At 45.7% G+C, this 19,830-nt stretch overlaps 1 protein-coding gene across 1 annotated transcript; it reads right to left on the bottom strand.

Moving 5' to 3' along the window:
- Positions 1–2,485: 2,485 nt before the first annotated feature.
- Positions 2,486–8,429, bottom strand: RNF2 (ring finger protein 2). Its single transcript, XM_008930821.2, has 6 exons — positions 8,343–8,429; positions 7,569–7,729; positions 6,075–6,290; positions 5,086–5,358; positions 4,058–4,229; positions 2,486–3,621 (listed from the first exon to the last, which is right to left on the bottom strand). Exons 1-6 carry the CDS (start codon positions 8,427–8,429, stop codon positions 3,520–3,522), a joined length of 1,011 nt encoding a protein of 336 aa, XP_008929069.1. The 3' UTR covers positions 2,486–3,519.
- Between the last annotated feature and the right edge of the window lie 11,401 nt (positions 8,430–19,830).

Genomic DNA, 19,830 nt, shown 5'->3' with positions numbered 1-19,830 from the left:
AAAAAGAATGTTTAATGAAGCCCCTTGTGGGAAATGTTTTTGATTACTCCTGCAGCTCCTCCTAAGGAACAGAAGGTATTGTGCACCTTTTCCAAGCCAAGGCAACTATTCCCAGGTATTTGGAGCAGCAGAGAAAGTGAAATTCAGGCCAAGATAGGGCCAGTCGTGCAATAATTAGTTACCAGAACCCCAGAGTTTGTTCCAGGCTGGAGCTTGGGGCCTTCTTGTTCGTCCTTGTACTGACCCACAGTGCCAGGGTTGGCTGGTACAGCAGGGACCAGAGTGGGAGGATAATGCAGGTGGTGGTGGCAAGGCCACAGCTGGTCCTGTGTGCACTCAGAGCTGGCCAGTGTGCCAGCCAGCACCCACTGCTGTGCCACCACCACTGACACCCTCAGCACCTCTTGGTTGGGTCAAGGTGTCTGCAAGTGGCTTGTGCTGAACAGAAAATGAGAACTGATCGACTGCTGGAAGCCTGAGGGTTGGAAATCAGTGTTGGGCCATCAGCTGGACAGCAGGCTGGAGCATTAGTGCCAGAGGACAAGGGGAAGTTGTAGGATGTGCTGCAGTTCCCACTGTGGGTGGTGCAGTGGCACCTCGGATGCTTTGTACCTGGGGACACGGCCACCTCCCTACTGCAGAACCCATGAGCACTCAGGATGTTTTCTGCTTAGCTGGGATTTAGGGAAGCTTTAAGGGACTTCAGGCTGTTCAAAGGCAACTGGGATAATCAGGGGCAGCCCAGGGAGCAGCAGGAGCACGGGCACAAAGGGATCTCCTTCCACGGTGGGAGAGCTTCAGTACAGCTCTTGGTGAACGCAGACATTGCCTCAGCCTCTGGTTAACAGTTGTAAATGCAGAGAGAAAAGCAAAGGAACAAAACTTCACTGTTTAAAATAAAATAAGGCACCTCAGCCCAGGTGATTTACAGTTGCCCTCCACTGCTTTGGACCGAAGCTGCTTCATGCAGTTCAGTGCAACAAAAGTACCGGGGTTTAACCCAGTGCTGCGAAAATCCTTCATCCCCTTCCTGGGGCTACAGGATCTGACTGGAACAGGAACACTTGAGACAAGTCAGTGGAAGAGCTGCTGCCTCCTATGTGCCTCTATTTCTCATTCAAGGCACAGAACACCCTTTGGAGTTCACTGCTTCCAAGGGACTGGAACACCCAACACGGTGGAGCTCAGGGGCAGCACTAAAACACACCCCAAAGGGCTTCTTTTATCAGCTACAACAGGAAGCAGCACTGAAAGTTCCAACAGGTTGTTGATAACATTTTTGCTTTTATTGTCAGTTTGAGCATTTCAGTGGGACTTTAGTTGGACAGGAGATAAGTTAGGCTTACCCATACCTAACATGTTATGTACTTGAAAATAACACGGCTTTGAAAGGGGCAAGAGTAACATCATGTTGAAAATAAAATAGTTTCTAGCACTAAAGAGTCACAGTGCAATCAATGGTTTAATCAAACAACTACATTATATATATAATATTTAAAGAACATAAATATTCAGGAAATTCACTACAACATGAAAATAAAAGCTTCACATTCTCCCACACTTTTTGAAAGAACTGGGGACAAAGTGACAGACAGCTCCTAGACAGACTGCTCAGCTTCACAAACACCCCTCTTGCTTCAGGGCCTGTTCATCCCTACAGCTCTCACACCGGAAGGGATGCTGACAACTAATCTAGAAGTTTCCCCATGAATTTAAAGCATTTCCCATGGCTGCTCCCCCACCCCCCGGTTATATTCTGTGGACATGCACTACTAGTCTATACAGCAACGTTTCACCAGAAAGTAAGAACATATTTCCTTAAGAACTGCCCCCTCTGTGTTCTGGGGCTTCAAAACTTCAAGTCACAAACCCCCAAGTCTCTCCAGTCAGAGAAAACAATTCAGTTACTCAAGGAAGCCTGTGCAGTTTTCAGCGGGATAAAGCTGACCTGGAACAGCAGCTGGAAAGGACATGTATTTACAGGTGCTAGGAAAGCCTGGGGCCAGGGAAGGGTAAATCCTTCCCAGGAGAATCCCCAAGCATTGGAATACTGGTGTAGCACATGCCAAAACCAGTGGAACTGCGGGCAGCACACAGGAGGAGCAACACTGTGGTGTGAAGTCTTGTTTCTCACCCATCACCAGCTCTGCCTTGAGCTCCAGGTGCAGAGAGGTGAGGGGTCATCAGCAAGTCCTCCAGCAAAGGGAACCTCGGGACAGAACATCCTTCAGGCAGGACACAGGGGAAGCAGCTCCCCCAGAGCCTGGGCAGAGGGGTGGAACATGCAAACAGCAGCTCCCAGGCCTCACAAGGGCCCAGTGCCAAGCTGGAACACTCAAACCTAAGGTTAAGACACTCAATGGTACACGTTGTCAAGTACTAAAGTTGTCTTCCAAAGTGCTAAGCCATGTTTGTTAAAGCTATGGCAAAGGAAAAAAAGGAGAATCTTGGAGCAGCTTATGGCTGAAGTCTTTCCTACTCGCACAATTCCCTAAAGCAAAGCATTTTGATGGCCATGTGCTGGAATTTGGGGGATTTGCTTTAAAAAACAAGTTTTCCAGACAGTTCTTTAGAGCACATTCTAACACGCTCACAACAGAGATCCCACTCCAGGGAACAGAGCAGGGCTGTGACACTTCCACAAGATTTACTTCCCTTAAGCTGTGAGGACAGGGCATTGTCAGAGAGGCCAGGAGGCAATCATCAACACTGGCACATCCTGCATGGGGAAGAGTTACGGGTTTGGGTTGTTTGGGCTTGTTTTGACTGAAAACCAAACCAATCTCATGAATCCCCTTGCCCTGAAGGATCAAATTAAGCCCAGTAAACAGTAAGGTTTCCAAGATTTCTCACTGCAGCTCTATTTAGAATCACAGAATCCCAGAATGGTCTGGGTTGGAAGGGACCTTCAAGACCATCTCGTTCCACCCCCTGCCATGGGCAGTGATGCCTCTCACAAGATACCAAACTCACATTTGTTCACAAGAAAATGACTTAATAAACCTTTCCTAGGGAATCACCTCTAGCTGCAAGGCCATCCAAAATCCGTTCTCTACCAATCTTTCAGATGGAGAACTGGTACCAAATTCTAACATTTAACACCTTCCTTGGCATATGCTACTATTGAACAGACTTCCTTGGCCATCAGTACTTCACAGAGGCTACTGTAACTGTGTCAAATGTAGGAGAAATCCAGATTTACCTGGACAAAATGAAGACATTCCAAACTGGAACACTTGCTCAGTTATCATGCATTAGGAACAAAAAAAGCATGTCAAACACTGGAATGCACTGGATGGAGAAGGTCATTTAGTCTCCTAGGGAAAAACCAAAAAACCCAACCCAAAGACTAAATTAAATACAACCCAGAATACTGTCTAATCATATTACTGAGTATACTGAGGGTGCCCGAAGGCAGCACGTGTATTGTCCAGGAAGATACTGGTGGTGCCTTCTTTTCATATTAAAGAAGTTGTAGCTATAAAAAGAGTCAGTCCCAGCCCAGTTTCCCAGCATGGCCTATTTGTGCTCCTTCGTGGGCGCATAGTACAGTTCCATGGGCTTGTTCACCTTCCAGTACTTCTCACTGACCAGTTCCAGGGAAAACGACCCATTTAGCACCTGGAAGAGAAGAGCAAGACACAAATGAAGTAAATCTGGTCGTGCTGTAAAACAGGCTCCTTAAATATCACTTCAACGTGTTGGCTTGAAGGAGTCCCCAGTAATGTGGCACGAGTTACCAGCTCACCAAACCCCAAGAGTGTTGAAGTGTTATTTTTCCCTCGTCCATTTTAACTGGAAAATAACACCATAAGCCAACTTGTAGTTACTGCACCACTGCATTTTCCCAAAGTAATTAATATGCCTCCTTTTCTACCAACCAAGCCTCTGCTGTCTCCATTTTCTTGGCAAGCAGCTGATCTGCTTCTAAATAACCCGATGCCATGGATTTTACCCTAAAGCCAACTCGGGACAAGTGCAGCTGGGTGGAATTGAATCTGGATTTGTCTGAAGGACACGTTCCCAGCGGGATTTAGTGTGGGCCAGAGGTGCTTACAGTGTACTGCTCGTTGGCAGTGGCGATGTAGATGGTGTACTGCTTCTCACTGGCCGTGTCCAGGTTCATCTGGTTGGATTCTCCTTTGCTCCGAAGCTCCTCCAGAGCCAGCCTCACAGCCAGGTACTTGGATAAGTGATCCACTGTGGCATTGCCTGAGGTCTTGATGTACCTGTGACAGCAACCACAATGTCTGAGCAGCAGGGACGGGGGGAAAAACATCTGGAACGCCTCCAAATATTAAACACCAGTTGTGAAAAGGCCTTTAAAGACAGCTCACAGCTGGAGCTTCTCACAGATTGACAGACATTACAGAGACATATCAGCAGAGAAAGCCAAGAAGAGACCTGAGGAAACTCCACAAAACTACTCGTTGCTGTGAGCCAAAATTTGCTGTCAGTGCTTGGACTGGATTATGAACAAAAAAAACCCAGGAAAACCTTCCAGCCTGCAAATCCTGCTGGCACAAAGCTGCTCTGAAAACTGCTGACACTTCCACAAGGTTTGTTTATTCCCAAAGAATCTCAGAATAGTAGAAAGGGGCTGATACTACACCATCATCCCACTACCTACTGTGAACTGCAATACTAAAAAAAAAACCTTAAAAACATCTTTATTTGTGATCAAAGGCTTGAAACAGCTCATTACTGTAACTTTCCAATAGCTGAGCAGTACCTGACTTGGAATGGGAAGAGGGAAGGAGTGCTTATTTGCATTTGGCACTGGCACAGGGTGCCCAGAGAAGCTGTGGCTGCCCCATCCCTGGAAGTGTCCAAGGGTTGGACACACAAGGGTTGGAGGGGGCTTGGAGCAACCTGGGGTGGAAGGTGTCCCTGCCCGTGGCAGGGGGTGGAACAAGATGGGCTTTAAGGTCCCTTCCAACCCAAACCACTGTGTGACTCTGTGATATGGTTGAACAGGATGTTGTGTGACCAAAGTAAATGGATTATTCCAAGCCCCAAGAGGTGACAGAAGCCAAAAGCAGCAGCAAGGAGGAGCAGAGCACACGAGAGGAGCAGCAGACTGACCTCGTCTGCGCGCTGTCGTCGTTCTCCATGAGCTTGGGGTGAGGCTTGAAGACCAGCTCGATCTCACTGGCCCCATCCATCACAGGGTCTATGGCCACAGTGGTGTTGTTATTGTCCAGTTCCAGCCCGGAATCATCCGAGGTTTTGGTCCTCTTGGTGCTGGGCCCTGCCTCCTGGTTGCTGTGTGTGGAGGCGTTGCTGCAGTGGGAGCTGTCTCCGTTATCCTCTGCTCCGCTGCCGTTCTCGATCTGCTGCTTCTTGCCCCTCTGTAACCTGGGCACAACAAATACAGACCAACCCTGATCCCCACTCAGAATTCACCCAGGGGACAGGCCCTGTACAAATATTAATATTTTTTTTAGAAAAAGATTCTCATAGACAAGATTATTAATTTTTTCCTATCCCTCAAACAACTTTCAGACATGTTTTAAGACCATTTTAACTTCATACAGTCGCTTTTCAGGCAATTGCAGACCGTTATTTTCATCTAAACATGAATCCACGTGTGATTAAAAATACAAATCACACCATGCTTCACCACAACAGAAGGTCTGGGGTCTCTTTCCCAGGTGGCTCTTTGAAGTTTAAATGGACACTGGAAATTTCACTACAGTGCAATCACCACATATTCCAGCCTGTGAGTTAAGTTGCGACTAAAACTTAAGTCCTGGTATTATGTGCATTTATTTGCATGGAAGGGTAGTATTTTGGTACAGAATTCCTTGTATTATGGGTTGTTATCCAAGACATGACAGCCATAATTGGGTAAAACTAAGCTGAAATCTCCATCAGGCCACCACAGGAGTTGCAGAGAGCAGTACGAAGGTTTCTCTTAGTAGGCAAAAGCTTAAAAACTGTTTTGCCAAAGGCTGAAAATTATTTTGGCAGACTTCAGAAGAGAGGAGAGGACTCTCAAGCTACACAGGCAGCATATTTTTAGTTTGAAGGCAAACGAGGTGACACGTGGACAAATGACACGATTAACGTACCTGTTCATGGCCTGGATCTTTAATCCCTCCTCGATGCTGTGGCTCAGGGCTTGCTGGTTGTTGTGTTTGCTGATTCGTGCCAGCACCCTCTCCTGATGAGCCTCATATTCATCTCTGCTCGGGTAAATCTTGCTGATGAGAGCATCGAAGTTGGGGTCTGGGCGCAGGGATCTCTTGGAAACGAGCTTTTTGCGACACGTGGGACATTCTTTGTTGCTGGACGTGAACAAGAAGGAAGCAAAGGGTACTAACTCTCCAGCAGGGACAAAACTCTGCCCTGCTGCTGCCATTCTTAGTCAAAGGGCTAGCTAAGACTCAGTATTTATAGTAAATCTGGGATGGCAGTTGCAGATATTTAAACAAAAATCCCAAACATACCTCTCCCTGCTGTTTTTTTATTTTAAGGTATGTCTGAACAAACTGTGTTTAGACCAAGGAGTTCAAAAGTCCCACTCTGCTAACCGGTTCTTCCCTTCACTCTCTGGCTGGATTTTCACCTAGAAAAAATGGATCTCTAGTGGAAATTATATTAAGGCACAGTCTTAGGAAGAAATCCTTCCCTGCGAGGGTGGGGAGGCCCTGGCACAGGTTGCCCAGAGAAGCTGTGGCTGCCCCTGGAAGTGTCCAAGGCCAGGTTGGACGGGGCTTGGAGCAACCTGGGCTGGTGGAAGGTGTCCCTGCCCATGGCAGGGGGTGGGACTGGATGGGCTGTAAGGTCCCTTCCAACCCAAACCATTCTGGCATTCTGGGATTCCGTGATTTCTAGCACTCACAGGGCAAAACAAAGGCTAAGAAATCTATTCAATTGTTCAAGCGCTAATTACTGGGAAAACTAACCCAATCTTGTCCTTCCTACTATTTGTGCTCATTTAACTAAAACAGCAGGATCACACCATCTTTTTCCTGAGAGAGGAAGAGGCCTCAGTAGCTGAAAGACTGGTGTCTTTACTCCTGATAGTTTGTTTCCCTCTAATGAATTTTTCCTAATTACTCATCAGAATTTACCCAGGCACAGCAAATTAAGTGTGACACAGATAATTGCCATTATCAGAAATAAAACCATCATTGCCTTAATTGCTATTGGTTACCTCAGAATTCTATCTGGGAAAATATGAACGTGTAACTGAAGAATACAAGAAAAGATATTTGCACTTTAGCACAGGAGTGAAGCTTGGAAGCAGAACTACAGCTGAAGGCCACACAATCTGAAACTTATTATTAGGAAAAGGAAGAATAAGGGAAATGAAATTTATTTTTGAAAGTAACGTTTGGTTTACTGTTACTGGATTAAACAGTTAAAAAAGAAAGAATATAAAAGAGGGTTTCAATTCCTTGCAAGAAACAGAGTTATGGGATGGTTTTTCAGGAGGGAAGAATGAGATGTGTGTGCCAGAGATGGCTGGAGGTGGAAGAAGGAGATGTGCAAGGTGTACAGTGACTGTCCCAGACGAACCCTCGGCCCCTCCTGGCTGCCCTTCCCGCAGCGTCACCCACCCGCTCCGCAGGGCCGTGATGATGCAGTCGGCGCAGAACCGGTGCAGACACTCCTTGGTGGTCATGGTGTTCTTCAGCATGTCCAGGCAGATGGGGCACATCAGCTCGCTGTGCAGGCTCCGGGGGGACACCACGATCTCCAGCCCATCCGTGATGGCTTCCTAGTGCCACGGAAAGGAAAAGTTCTTTGAAGGAATTTAGACACTGCCTCATGGAGATGGGGTGTGTTACTACAGGGAAACACGGCAAGCAGACAAAACAGGACCTACATAAACACATCAAACTGCCAGCAAGGCCAGCTCTGTAGCACACAAGAAAGACAAGGAGCTACTGGAGAGGGTCCAGTGGAGGCCATGAAGATGAGTTGGGGTCTGGAGCATCTGTGTTATGGGCAGAGGCTGTGGGAGCTGGGCCTGGTTAGTCTGGAGAGAAGACTGAGGGGGATCTCATTAATGCACATCAAAAACTCCAAGGTGGGTCAGAGGATGGTGCCAGACTCTCCAGTGGTGCCCACTGACAGCGCAAGGAGCAATGGCCAGAAACTAAAACAAAACAAGTTCCACCTCAACACGGGAAGAACTTTCCATGAGGGTGACAGAGCACTGGAACAGCTGCCCAGGGAGAGCCTGGAGTCTCCCTCTCTGGAGATATTCCAACCCCACCTGGACGTGTCCCTGTGTCACCTGCTCCAGGTGACATTGCCTTGGCAGGAGTTGGACTGGGGGATCTCCAGAGGTCCCTTCCAACCCAAGCACTCTGGGATTCGAGGATTACCTGAGGTGTTCTCTGCAGTTCATACAGACTCAGCTCCCAGGTCTTGCTCAGGGGCTGCGTCCCGTTGGTCTGCACGGCCTGAGACATGGCTGGGAAGGAGAAGAGAAACAAGCTCAACACTCCTGCACGCCCGGTGCAGGATCCACTCCCTCTCCCGAGCCAGTGGAATTCCAGATCCTCGCAGACACAGCAGGCTCTGTGCCAGCGAAGCAGGAGTTCTGGGGGAACACTTATTCATCCACAGCTCCACGGATAATCCGTGCTCTGGGCCCCTCCAGAAAAACTGAGGGAGCCAGTGAGCCGTGAACACTTGGCAAAAATCAGCTGAGTTGTTAAACAAAAGTGACACGGAACTGAAGGCCACAAAACTTCGGCCGTGCGGTGCCAACGCTGCAATTGCCACCTGATGTGGAAAATATTCCTAAAACATCCACTCACAAATGTGCAGAGGGGTCCAGCAGGGTCGGCCTCCTGACCAAGGGGAAGGGCAAAATTAGACATGACACAAAAACCAGCTGAAAGTGCTCACTGGGGCACACCAGGATGGCTTTTCCTTCCTCCTGAAAACACACTGCATGGAGTTTCCAAACAGAAGTTTAGGGAATGCTGAAAGATCAAGTGCAACACAGTCACTGACCGATAAAACAAAGGACCACACAGAGAAACTGCAACGCTGTCCCATCAGAATTTCAGGATTATTGGATGGGATGAGGCAAAATTACCACACATGGTCACTGCAGACGTGAAAAAGTGAGGGGAAAACGACTGAAGAAAAGGATGTTTCTGAACAAAAGATACTCTCACACTGGGGTGGAGGAGGCAATCCTTCCCACCTCTCCAAAAATGCCTGCCTTGAAGCAGGAAAACTTACCCTGGACTGAGGAGTATGTTTAAAAAAATAAATGTAACCATAGAAGTAGCAAGATTACAGCTGCAGACATTTCTACTTGGTGGAAGAAGTGCTTCCTTCCTTCTTTTACCACTTTTTTAAACCTAAATTTGTATTTCCAGACCCTTCAATTCAGCAGCCAAATGCATTTTCTATCAGCATCTACCATATACATTATAATCCAGTTTCCAACTCATCAAGTTCTATACGAAAAGAGCCAAAACCTCTCTGGAGAACGAGGTTACTTTGTAAGGTTTAATTAATTGTGAAGGGAAAAGCAACAGAAGCAGTGCAGTGAAGATTATCAGATCTACTTCCATCCAGGCACAGAAATCAGAGTTTTCTCACCTTAGGAAAAAAGAAGGAAGGGGGAAAAAAGCCTGACATAAAGTAGCCATATCCAGTGTTATGGTTATTAGGTAGAACCCTGGAATACTTTGGGTTGGAAGGGACCTTAAAGCTCATCTAATTTCTCCAGGTTTGATTCCCTGTCCCTCCCCTGCTCCAAACAGCAGCTGGAAAACGGGAAACAAGCTGACATTTGGTGTTTAGTCCTAAAACTTGCCTGGTTGATCTGCATCTTTCGTAGAAGAAAACTGGAAACAGGGGGATTGTTCAAGATTATCAGAATGGGTCAATTTTGGTTTATCCTACCCAGGCTGTTTCTCAGTTCTCCATGTTGTTACAGTGTTAAAAACAAAATAAAACAAACACCACCTGTGCTGTTCTTCAGGAAACTTTGGATTGACTTTATAAATCCAAACTTCACCCACAAGCTGAACAGTGCTGGGAGATGAGCCTGTGGCTCCAGGAAAGAGCAGTACATCACTCCAGCTGAAAACTTCCTATTTAAGCCTGATTTCCCTGGAAAACAGGGCTTATGCAATCCCGCTCTTTGTGCTCATTTTCTAAAACAAATCTGAAGAAAAATGGTTGGGGTTCCAAAACTTCACAAGAAAATAAGTCTTGTTCCTGAAGTGCTGGAAAACAGGTAGTTACAGGGAAAAATATCAGTGTGGAAGAGCCCATGTGAAAGGCCCTTGGATCTCCTGCCTCCTCACCAACTGGGGAATTTATGCCAGTGTCCTTCTGAAGGAGGTGTCTCTGCTCCTGCTCTTCCCAACTTACCTTGCAGAGCTCTCCCACCCCTCAGACCCACCAATACCCCATGGCTCCTTGACTTACACCTCGAAATTTGTCATTTAGAACAATTTAAGGCTCCCTATGTTGGCACTATATTGGTTCCCCAAAGTTCCTGTGTTGGCACTAACAGTGCCCTGCTTTAACCAGGGAACCAGAGGCTTTCCCCTGGATGCTCCCAGAGATCCCTCACAACCTGGATTATGCTCCAAAATGCTCTGCAATGCCTATTTTAGCCCTATTTTATCCCAGGCAAAGGCTAAAGAGCATGGGTAGGTGTGGTTGTGTCAGCACACCCTGAGGGCAGGGAAAGGCTGGAATGGTGCCAAGCAGCTGGAGCAGATAACCCACAAACCCAGCCATAACCACATCACCCCAATGCAACTCTAAACAGTGTCCACATTTCTGATACTTTCATGAAAAAAAAACCACTTTTGAGGGAAAAAAAAAAAATTGCATCAGGCTCTTAAAAAAAATCTATTACACATATTTTTACAGAGTATTAAAATCTTAGAGATCAACTGATTTCTGTTCCAAGTTGTAAAAGGTAAATATTTAGACTTAAAACAGTAAGAGTTAGACTTCTCTTTGGTGTGCCAAGTTCAACAGCACCTTCAGCCACTCTGGTTTTTCTTTCCAAAGGATTAGGTCCTTTAAAAACAGGTATCATACTGCAGTTACTTGGAGGCTTAAAAGGATTAGAGTTTGGGGTTTTACTCTCTCTCTCATACTAAAACTAGTACCGGGGGCAGACTGCATGTTTTCACAAAGTCTTCAATTCTGTCGTTCATTTAAATTTATTCAATTAAAAAAGGTTGAAATTTAAGTTTTTTTTCTGCTTTTACTTTCTGACTGAAGAGCTTGATTTGAAAAAAAAAAAAATTCATACAATTCTGGAAGACACTATTTGAAGAAATTAATCTGGCCTGCAGTTGACTGGCAGCTCGGATGGCTCTGTGTTCAGTTATAACACAGGACAACTAACAGCAGGTTATAATCCAGCATTACCTTGAGCATTCACGCTGTTGGGAAAGTTTTTTCCTCTCCAGATCAAAAGATCCCTGGGAGACAGTGGAATCAGGCTCTGGCCTGGAGCTCAGTTTGTTCCCAGCTCTGAACTGAACTGCTCAGTGATCCTGAACAAGTGTGTCACTGCATCTGCCTGTGCCTCCCCTTCCTCCCTACTGTCACCACTCCTGCTGCCTCTCCTGAGTTTATGTGGCACTGCCTATAGTGACCCTGATCTCCAAAGGGGCTCAGCTCAAGAGGGCAAAGTCTTACTGAAGTGGCTTTAGTCCCTTCACCCACCAGGCCCTGTCCTCCCAGTGAAGTTCAGTGTCACAGCATCCCCTACTGGGAAGGTTTTCACCTCCTGTTTGCAAACTGCATTCAATATTCTATTTGCCACGTGCACAGTCACCTTCCCTCGACACAATGACCCCTGAGCTTCGCTAACACCGAGTTCAGCCCCATGCCCTGATGTTCAGGGGTGCAATCACAGCACAGGGGCTCTGTAGGGCAGCTCACCTCCAACACACAAATTAGGATACGATTTGCTCTCCATCATCACCCTCTGCTTCAGACATTAAAATCCCATTTAAAACCTCGAGGAGCTTGTGCTGTGGGCTCACACTACGAGCCAGACAGAAAGCAACAATTACCTAAGGTACCAAAACCAAAATGAGAAAGTATTTCCATTCAGCATCAGAGACAGTCACACTCAACTGTGGTGGGGAACAACCTGACCTGCTTTTACCAGGAGGTTGTGTCAGATCACCTCTGGAGGTCTCTTCCAACCCAAATTATTCTGATGATGGAGTTCTCTCACTATCAGAGACATTTATCCTTAGTTTTGCTGTGTAGAAAGTGACCCAGCCAAAAAAAGCCAACAGCAACTACCACCAATAAACCACTGCCACAATAAAAAGCTGAAGAAATCTGACCTTTTACAACCTATGTGGCCAATTATTCTGTGAGCATCCTCCCTGCCCGCATAAGAAACATCAGAAGGCTTTTTTGGGACAACAGTGACCACTGGCTTTATACAGAGTAGAATCCATTTGTGTGAGCTGTTGAAACAGCAACAAGGGAATTGGGCCCTCAGACACCTGTTATGTTATACAGAACATCCAGCAAATCTGCTTAAATGGGAGTTTTCTTCACAAACACACGATATAGCCATGTATTTAAGAAAAAGAACACTTAGGGTAGAGCTGTAAGTGGGGGCAGGTTAACTATCCATCTGCAAATTCATGAGGATCAGATAAAAAAAAAAAATATCAATGTTATCAAGTGAACAGTTCCAGCTATTCATAAAATGCCTAAAAGTATATTAATGGGCTAATTTCAAAATTATTACCGAGCACTTTATAGTTAATACTGATGGGTAATGTGAGCTCCTTTGTAAATGCCTGCCATGGCTAAAAATGAGAGGCTCCCAACACGTTTCAAACATTTTGCACACATTAACTAGAAGTCTCACGTGCACAGCACAATCACAGCCAATTAAAGGACTATAAAAGATGCCAAATTAATATAAAATATGAAGCTGAAACTCCAAATAGCAATTCCAAGCTTCAGAAGCCAAATCTGATAACAAATAACAAGCATTTGCAACACGGTGCTTTTCACTGGGTGATATCTCAGCTTACAAACAAACACGTCCTGGGACTGTCTGTGTGTGATGGAATCACTGAATCAGAATAAAGAACAAGGGAGAAGAGACATAGAATTGTATCATCATAGAATTCCAAAATGGTTTGGGTTGGAAGGGACCTTGAATCCCATCTTGTTCCAGCCCCTGCCATGGGCAGGGACACCTTCCACCAGCCCAGGTTGTTCCAAGCCCTGTCCAACCTGGCCTTGGACACTTCCAGGGATCCAGGGGCAGCCACAGCTTCTCTGGGCAACCTGTGCCAGGGCCTCCCCACCCTCACAGGGAAGGATTTCCTCCAAATATCCAATCTAAACCTACCTTCTTTCAGTTTTAAAACCATGTTCCCCTTGTCTTCCACGGAACAGGTATCTTAAGCTGTGCCAGGGGAGGCTTAGGTTGGATATTAGAAGAAATTCTTTCCAGAGAGGGTAATCAGCCCATCAGAATGGGCTGCCCAGGGAGGGGATGGAGTCTCCATCCCTGGAGGTGTTGAAGGTGAGAGTGGATGTGGCATCAGTGCCATAGGCTGGGAACCACAGTGGGGTTGGATCAAGGGCTGGACTTGATGATCTCAGAGGTCTTTTCCAACCCAGCTGATTCTGTGATTCTATGATCTGTGCTCCATGAAAAGAAAGAAACCAGCACACCAGCAACTCCAGAGCCAACAGTGCTGCTGGGAAGAAAGGAATCAGATCCATGTCAGGGCATCATCCCTGGATTCTGAACTGGGTTTTTGATAGTGTGTATTTAAAACCACCTGCATCATTACAAACTTCACCACCACCTTAAGTCCTCCAAAAATCCTCACAAATGCCAGCACAGTCCTCTCACCGGGGAGGTTCAGGTTGGATTTTGGGAAAATTTCCTCAGTGAAAGGGCTGTCAGGCCCTGGCACAGCTGCCCAGGGCAGTGGTGGAGTTCCCATCCCTAGAGGGATTTAAAAGACATGTGGATGTGGCACCTGGGGATGTGGGTTACGGTCCATGTCCGATGTGATGAAACAAAGTAGATTTACCCTCTCATTATTATAAGTCATTAAAAATTAAACATGTGATAACCACCCTGGCAATCCCAATTTAACAGTGTTTTCACCTGGTTCCTTGCCATCCTATTTTCCTCCTGTATTTACAGAAGGAAATGAAGAGATGAACATTCTGATGTTTTGATCAATTGTATCAATATGGCCCCACTATGGCTGAGAAAACAGTTTCGCTATAATAAAACCAGACAACTAATATTAAAACAAAAATTCTGTGTTCAGATGGGTCCATCCAAGTCCCACTGAATGGCAGATAAGTGATGGACTGGCACAGTGGAGAAGTTCCTAACACAATAAAACTATTTGTAAATACACCAGTGGCAGATGCTGATGTTGACACACTCAAAGCTGTGCCAAGTTGTACATTTAAATACTGAGAAATCTGAGGTTTGCCAGTCTATAAAGAACAGCAGCAAAGAGAGACAACCTCAGTGCTGCCCTGGAGCGCTCCCAGCCAGGAGGGAAAGACATTGCATAATTAATTCAAGACCACAGACTCAAAAATGTCCCAAAGCAGCCAATAAAACTGAGGAATGCAGAGAAATCCAAGGCATGGGCACAGTTTAACAGCCACCACGTTGATTACACTAAAAATCTTTTCCCAACACGACCGTCCCTCTCAATCACACCAGATCCCAGATTTTAGTTTTCCTGATAACTAGTCCCGAACTCCTGTTTTCCCACAGCCTGCCTAGAAACTTAACAGGTCTTTCTCTTCACCATTAAAAAAAAAAAATCCTTCCTTGAAAAGCAAGTAACGACACCTAAAGCTGTGATGATGGAATGTCTGGAAGCTGCTGGACATCTGACAGAGGGAAAAAAATCATATTGGCATTTCTGACACCACAGGCTTGGAAGCACATGATCTTTTACACTTTCTTCACTGTATTTATTCTCCTGAGAAAGTGTTCCACCTGCTGCCTTAAGATATGGGATCTTCAGTCGTCATTCCCCATGTCCTGGACCTGAGAGGGACTGATCCATGGAGCATCCCCAACCTGGCTGCCAAGCTGCTCATCCTGGGCTGTGACCTCACACAACCCACCTGCTGTGCATATGGACACCTCTGGAAGGGTTCAGTGGATCCAGCGCTGACAGAAGTGTCCAAAGGGACATAATTCCTCCTGGTTTAGATGGCAAGGGCAGTAAGGAAAAAAAAAGCACCAAATTACACTTCTTATGATATCCCAGGCTGTTTTATCACAGTGCTAAGAACAGTCACATACCTTTGGATGTGACACAAGTTTGTGATTTTAAGTTGGTGCTTCTCTGTGCATTTAATTAAAAAGCCTAGGTTTTTTTTTTAATCTCAAAGAGATTGATTAGAAAACTTCACAGGTTTTGGTACACACACCAAAAAAAAGGCAACCATTGCCCACTGTTCTAATGCATCAGGCAGTAAGGTTACTTTAATCACTAAAGCTCAAATCCTGGTACTTTGCCTTTCACACCATCGATATCTTGTCCAAACTAGTATTAAAATATGCTACAACATTAATGTTTCTGCTAGGAGTGAAAACAAACCCCACAACCAGTACAGGAACAGCAGCTTTTCACTGTTAATGTGGGTCAATAGATCAGGCAAGCACTTGACCTCAACTGTGCCAGAGACCTTGGCCAGCAACTCAAATAAAAAGGAAAACAGCCACTACCAAGCCATAATTTAGCCCTGTGAAGCAACAATATTAAGCAGAACTCTGGAGGAGTAGAATTGTGATTTTATCTGCTAGTTGTTAAATTTTATGCGAAGTTTCTCATATTAGGAAGTGTGTGTGTCTACCCAGGTGAGTTTCAAAAATGAGCTTTTTTGTCTCTTAAATCAACCTTAGACTGTAGAGTTAATAACCAACTGGGATGGAGAAAAGCAAAAATGCCTTTCTAGTATTCATTTCAGTACTGTATCAGATAGGAGGGATAAAGGACTGAAAATTTTTGGGAGCAAACAAAAGTAAACCTTCAAACTCCAGAAAAGTCGAATCGGTCGCAGCAACTAAATTCACACAAACAGGCCAGGAATGACATGTGTTGCCTTAGGATATTTTTAATGAGATTTTGGGGTTTTTCCTTGCCCTGCACTGCTGGCACATTTTTTTTGTGGTGAACCACTTTCTTGCTGCCTCCCTGAAGCAACAGCTGCCAAAAGCAAGACCTGACCACTGCAATCAATAAGGTGAGGTTTGATCATTTCAACTGCTTTAGCCTTTACATTTGCTGTGCATTTTAACACAAATCCTTGGAACATCCCTGCACTACAATTCAAATGACCTTTCCCATCTCCACAAAGGCAGTGAATGTTGGCTCTCAAGAAAACTCAGTCTCTTCAGTTTTTACACTGGAAACATGGAGAAACACAGTTCTTGGCTGGTGATTCTGCTGGTAAAAATCACTTCTACAGCTACAGTTATACCAGGAGGAAAAAAACCAACACACAGCTGTTCTCCACCCAACAGCTCAACCTGCTTTTGGTGGTGAAATGAAACCCACTGATTCCATTCTGCCTGCAGGACTTTGCAGTCCTGAATGTAACACTGAGCAAACCCGAACCTCCAGCCAGAGGTGTGTGCACATTCCAGGTTCCTTCCTGACAGTTGTGGGGTCAGGCAGCTCTGTCATCCCAACCTGCAAACATGCACATAACTTCAGAGTGACTTGAAAAAGGAGCTAGAGAGCTGATACATTAATATTCCATATTTAATTTCTCTCCAGGGCTGTACCTCCTGCTGCCCCTGCTGTACTGTTCCAGCCCTCAGACGCCCATCCCGAGCCCAGGGTGGAAAAGGTTGGAAAGACCCAGTTTCCAAGACAGTCTAAACCCAAAGGCATATGGAAATAACCACACTAACCCTGAACTCCAAAGCTTGAGGAGCCAGCACAGATCTGCTTCTATTTCCATGGGGAAATGAAGGGGGGTTGAGATTTTTCATCCCACCGACAGCAAAGCTGCTCATCACCTTCCTGGACAGCTGCTCTGGGGCAGTGCCACAGCGTCAAGATGCTTCTAAGCACATTTTAAGAAGCATCATGAAAGTTCAAGTCAAATACACTGTAATTCAGGTGCCCTGGGATCACATCCAGCGAGCCCTTTGTATCCTGCTCTTCAGCACACAACACACCTGCCATCCATCCCCTTTATTAACAGCAAGCACCAGTACTCTGTTGCATTTACGTTATAGGAACAATTCTGAGAATATCAGATCAAGAAATATGCTTGGATTCCAGTTTTTCCAGAGCTATGTTAGACAGATAGAAAGATTTCCCCCCCACTTAGCAGTTATCACAGTGAAGCCACAACCAACAGTGAGAGAATTTTCTTGAGGAGAACAAAAGACAGCTTGGCTGTTAACAAACAGAAAATAAACTCCCCCACAACACTTGGGAGACAAAAAGACTCAAGCCATCTCATGTATGATTGACTTAATAGCTACAATAAATATATAGAAGCCAAACTGTTAATTTGGCAACGAAGCAGCTCTCGCGGAAAGCTGGGTGACAGCGAAGAACAATTTGCATTCCAACAACTCCCTCACAAATAAGATTGTACATTTTGTAAACAGTACTACAGGAGCAATATTCACACAGTTTAACCCAGTAATTATCCAAAACAGTTTAATGCTATCACCAAGAGGTGAAGAGTAAAGCATGGATTAGGTTTTTAATTAGTTAGCAGAATATTACTGCTAACTCTCAGCTGTCTGCAAGGGAGCCCCACGATCCAGAAGTGGGGGCAAAGCAGAGAGGGATAATTCCTAAAATATTTTCTCCACTGCAACAAGTCTAAACAGCTCCATAATATTGAATGCTGCTCATTCCTCAGAAAATTAAGAATTTAGGGTCAGCTTCGAAGGCCAGTTGTTTTCATCAGCAAGAAGAACCAAGCTGAGCTCCAACAACATCCCTTCTCCAATCTCTTTTCCTCTCTGTCTACACCATTATTAAGCTGCTGACCTATTCAGAAAAAAATAGGTAAAAGGTATTTAGGGAAAAAAGATGGAGGGAATTCCTTTACTCCGATATTTCTTTCCCGCATGTTCCTAGAACTGGTGCTGCAGTAAGAGCAGATCCAGTGCTCCTTATAGGAAAAATACAACTGAGCAGTCCAGACTCGTATCTTGGTTTTTGAAGCTCCTTTTCCCCCCAGTTCCATTCTTTTTGTAAGCATGGGAAAGAGTTTAAAGAAAGCTGCAGAAATTCAGTTCTCCCAACATCTATTTCACATCTAAGACTGACGGCGTTCCTATGGGTGCCAACCACACTCCTCCTGAATGGTAACACAGCCCTGAACATGCCAGAATTCTGCTGTAATCCCCCAAGATGCCCAACCAAGTCTCTGCACTCAACCCATTACCACATATCACTCTTAAAACACAAAGCACCATTGATAAAGGGAGACCTGTGCAATTTATTTTGCCAGGGCCTGCATATTATTTCCCCTCTAAGACATGACAAGCAGTGCTTTTCTTGGCAGCTGCAGCAAGGCTGGGGCTTCAAAGCTTTGAAGCCACAGGTTGGAGTTTTAGCCACTGAAGAAGTGAAAAAACACCTCCAATGCACCATCTGTGTCCCTGTATTATTACAAAGTCAAACACCAAAAAAATAAGGTAGTTTTTAAACACTGTCAATGACGATTTGCAGGGTCAATAAGGTATAAAGATGTTCCAAACTTGTCATTGTTGAAAGGGACCATTACAGAGCCAGACCCAGCCAAAAAGCTCATGGCTGACACTCAGCTCACACTGCCCAAAGAGAATTCCTCCCACCTCCAAACAACTGACAAAGTTAACCCTTCAAACAAATACATATTTTAACACAAATTACGCTGCTTATCCCTTTCTGCTGCTGTGCCTCTCTCTCAGCTGACATGCTGAGTGCCAGCTCTGAGCTTGACATGCTGTATAAGAAAGTCAAATGATCTCATTACACAAGTTTTTAATGAAAACACAGATGAATACAAATTAGAGTACCTCTGCAGGGAACTCCTATGACAAATCAAGCCTTTGTCAGCGAAATGAATGACATATTTGATTAAAGAACTTTCCCCAAGCAACAATAATTTCCCCCGCACACCAGTCACGTTCTTTCAAATGCAAGCAATTCCCTTTAATCCGTAAAAGCCCGTGTGCAGTGCACAGTTATTACACAGAGCTACAGCCACTTCCAAACAGGGCTGCATTATGATTTATCATGCTGGAAATCATCTTTCTCCACTAGCTGTCCTCTGGATTTCTGCAGAATTAGGCACTCGATCCAATTATTTTCCATAGGAGAGGGTCTGAAAAACAAACAGCTTACAAAAATCCCGAGGAGAACATTGCTCAGTGCTTGTTTCATACGTGCACTGTGCCATGGGCTCGGAGGAAGGGAGGCAAGTGATTCTGGAGAGGCAGCTACCGCAGAGTGAACAACTTGGCAAGGAACAGGTGCTAAATTCGTATGGGAAGCAGCGAGAGCGGGTGCGAAGGGAGGAGGCACATCCACAGCTCCCGACACAGCGTCTTCCTGCACCTGCTGCCCCGTGGGAAGCGACATTTTCCCAGGAGCAGGAGCAGCCAGGTCGCTCCGAGCCCCAGCTCAGGAGCATCACCCCTCGCACACCCCGATGCGCGGGGCTCCGGCGGAGACAAAAGACCGCGGAGGCAGAGCTATAAATCATATCCACCGTCATATTTTACAGAGGGGGCGATCCGCAGCCCCAACAATGCCGGCTCCCGCCCGCGCTAATGGGCTCTCCCTTCCCAAGGACGGCGTTTCGCAGTGCCGCGCTCCG

Source organism: Manacus vitellinus, unplaced genomic scaffold, assembly GCF_001715985.3.
Source record: "Manacus vitellinus isolate BGI_N305 unplaced genomic scaffold, ASM171598v3 scaffold_68_pilon, whole genome shotgun sequence".
NCBI classification, from domain to species: domain Eukaryota; kingdom Metazoa; phylum Chordata; class Aves; order Passeriformes; family Pipridae; genus Manacus; species Manacus vitellinus.
This window is presented reverse-complemented; position numbering and strand designations above follow the sequence as displayed.

Coding starts and splice junctions, on each gene's coding strand:
- RNF2 (XM_008930821.2), bottom strand. CDS start 8,429: ATGTCTCAGGCCGTGCAGACCAACGGGACGCAGCCCCTGAGCAAGACC. Junction 4,230..5,085: donor GACGACAGCGCGCAGACGAG/GTCAGTCTGCTG, acceptor TTGCTGTCACAG/GTACATCAAGACCTCAGGCA. Junction 3,622..4,057: donor CTGCCAACGAGCAGTACACT/GTAAGCACCTCT, acceptor CTTCTCTTCCAG/GTGCTAAATGGGTCGTTTTC.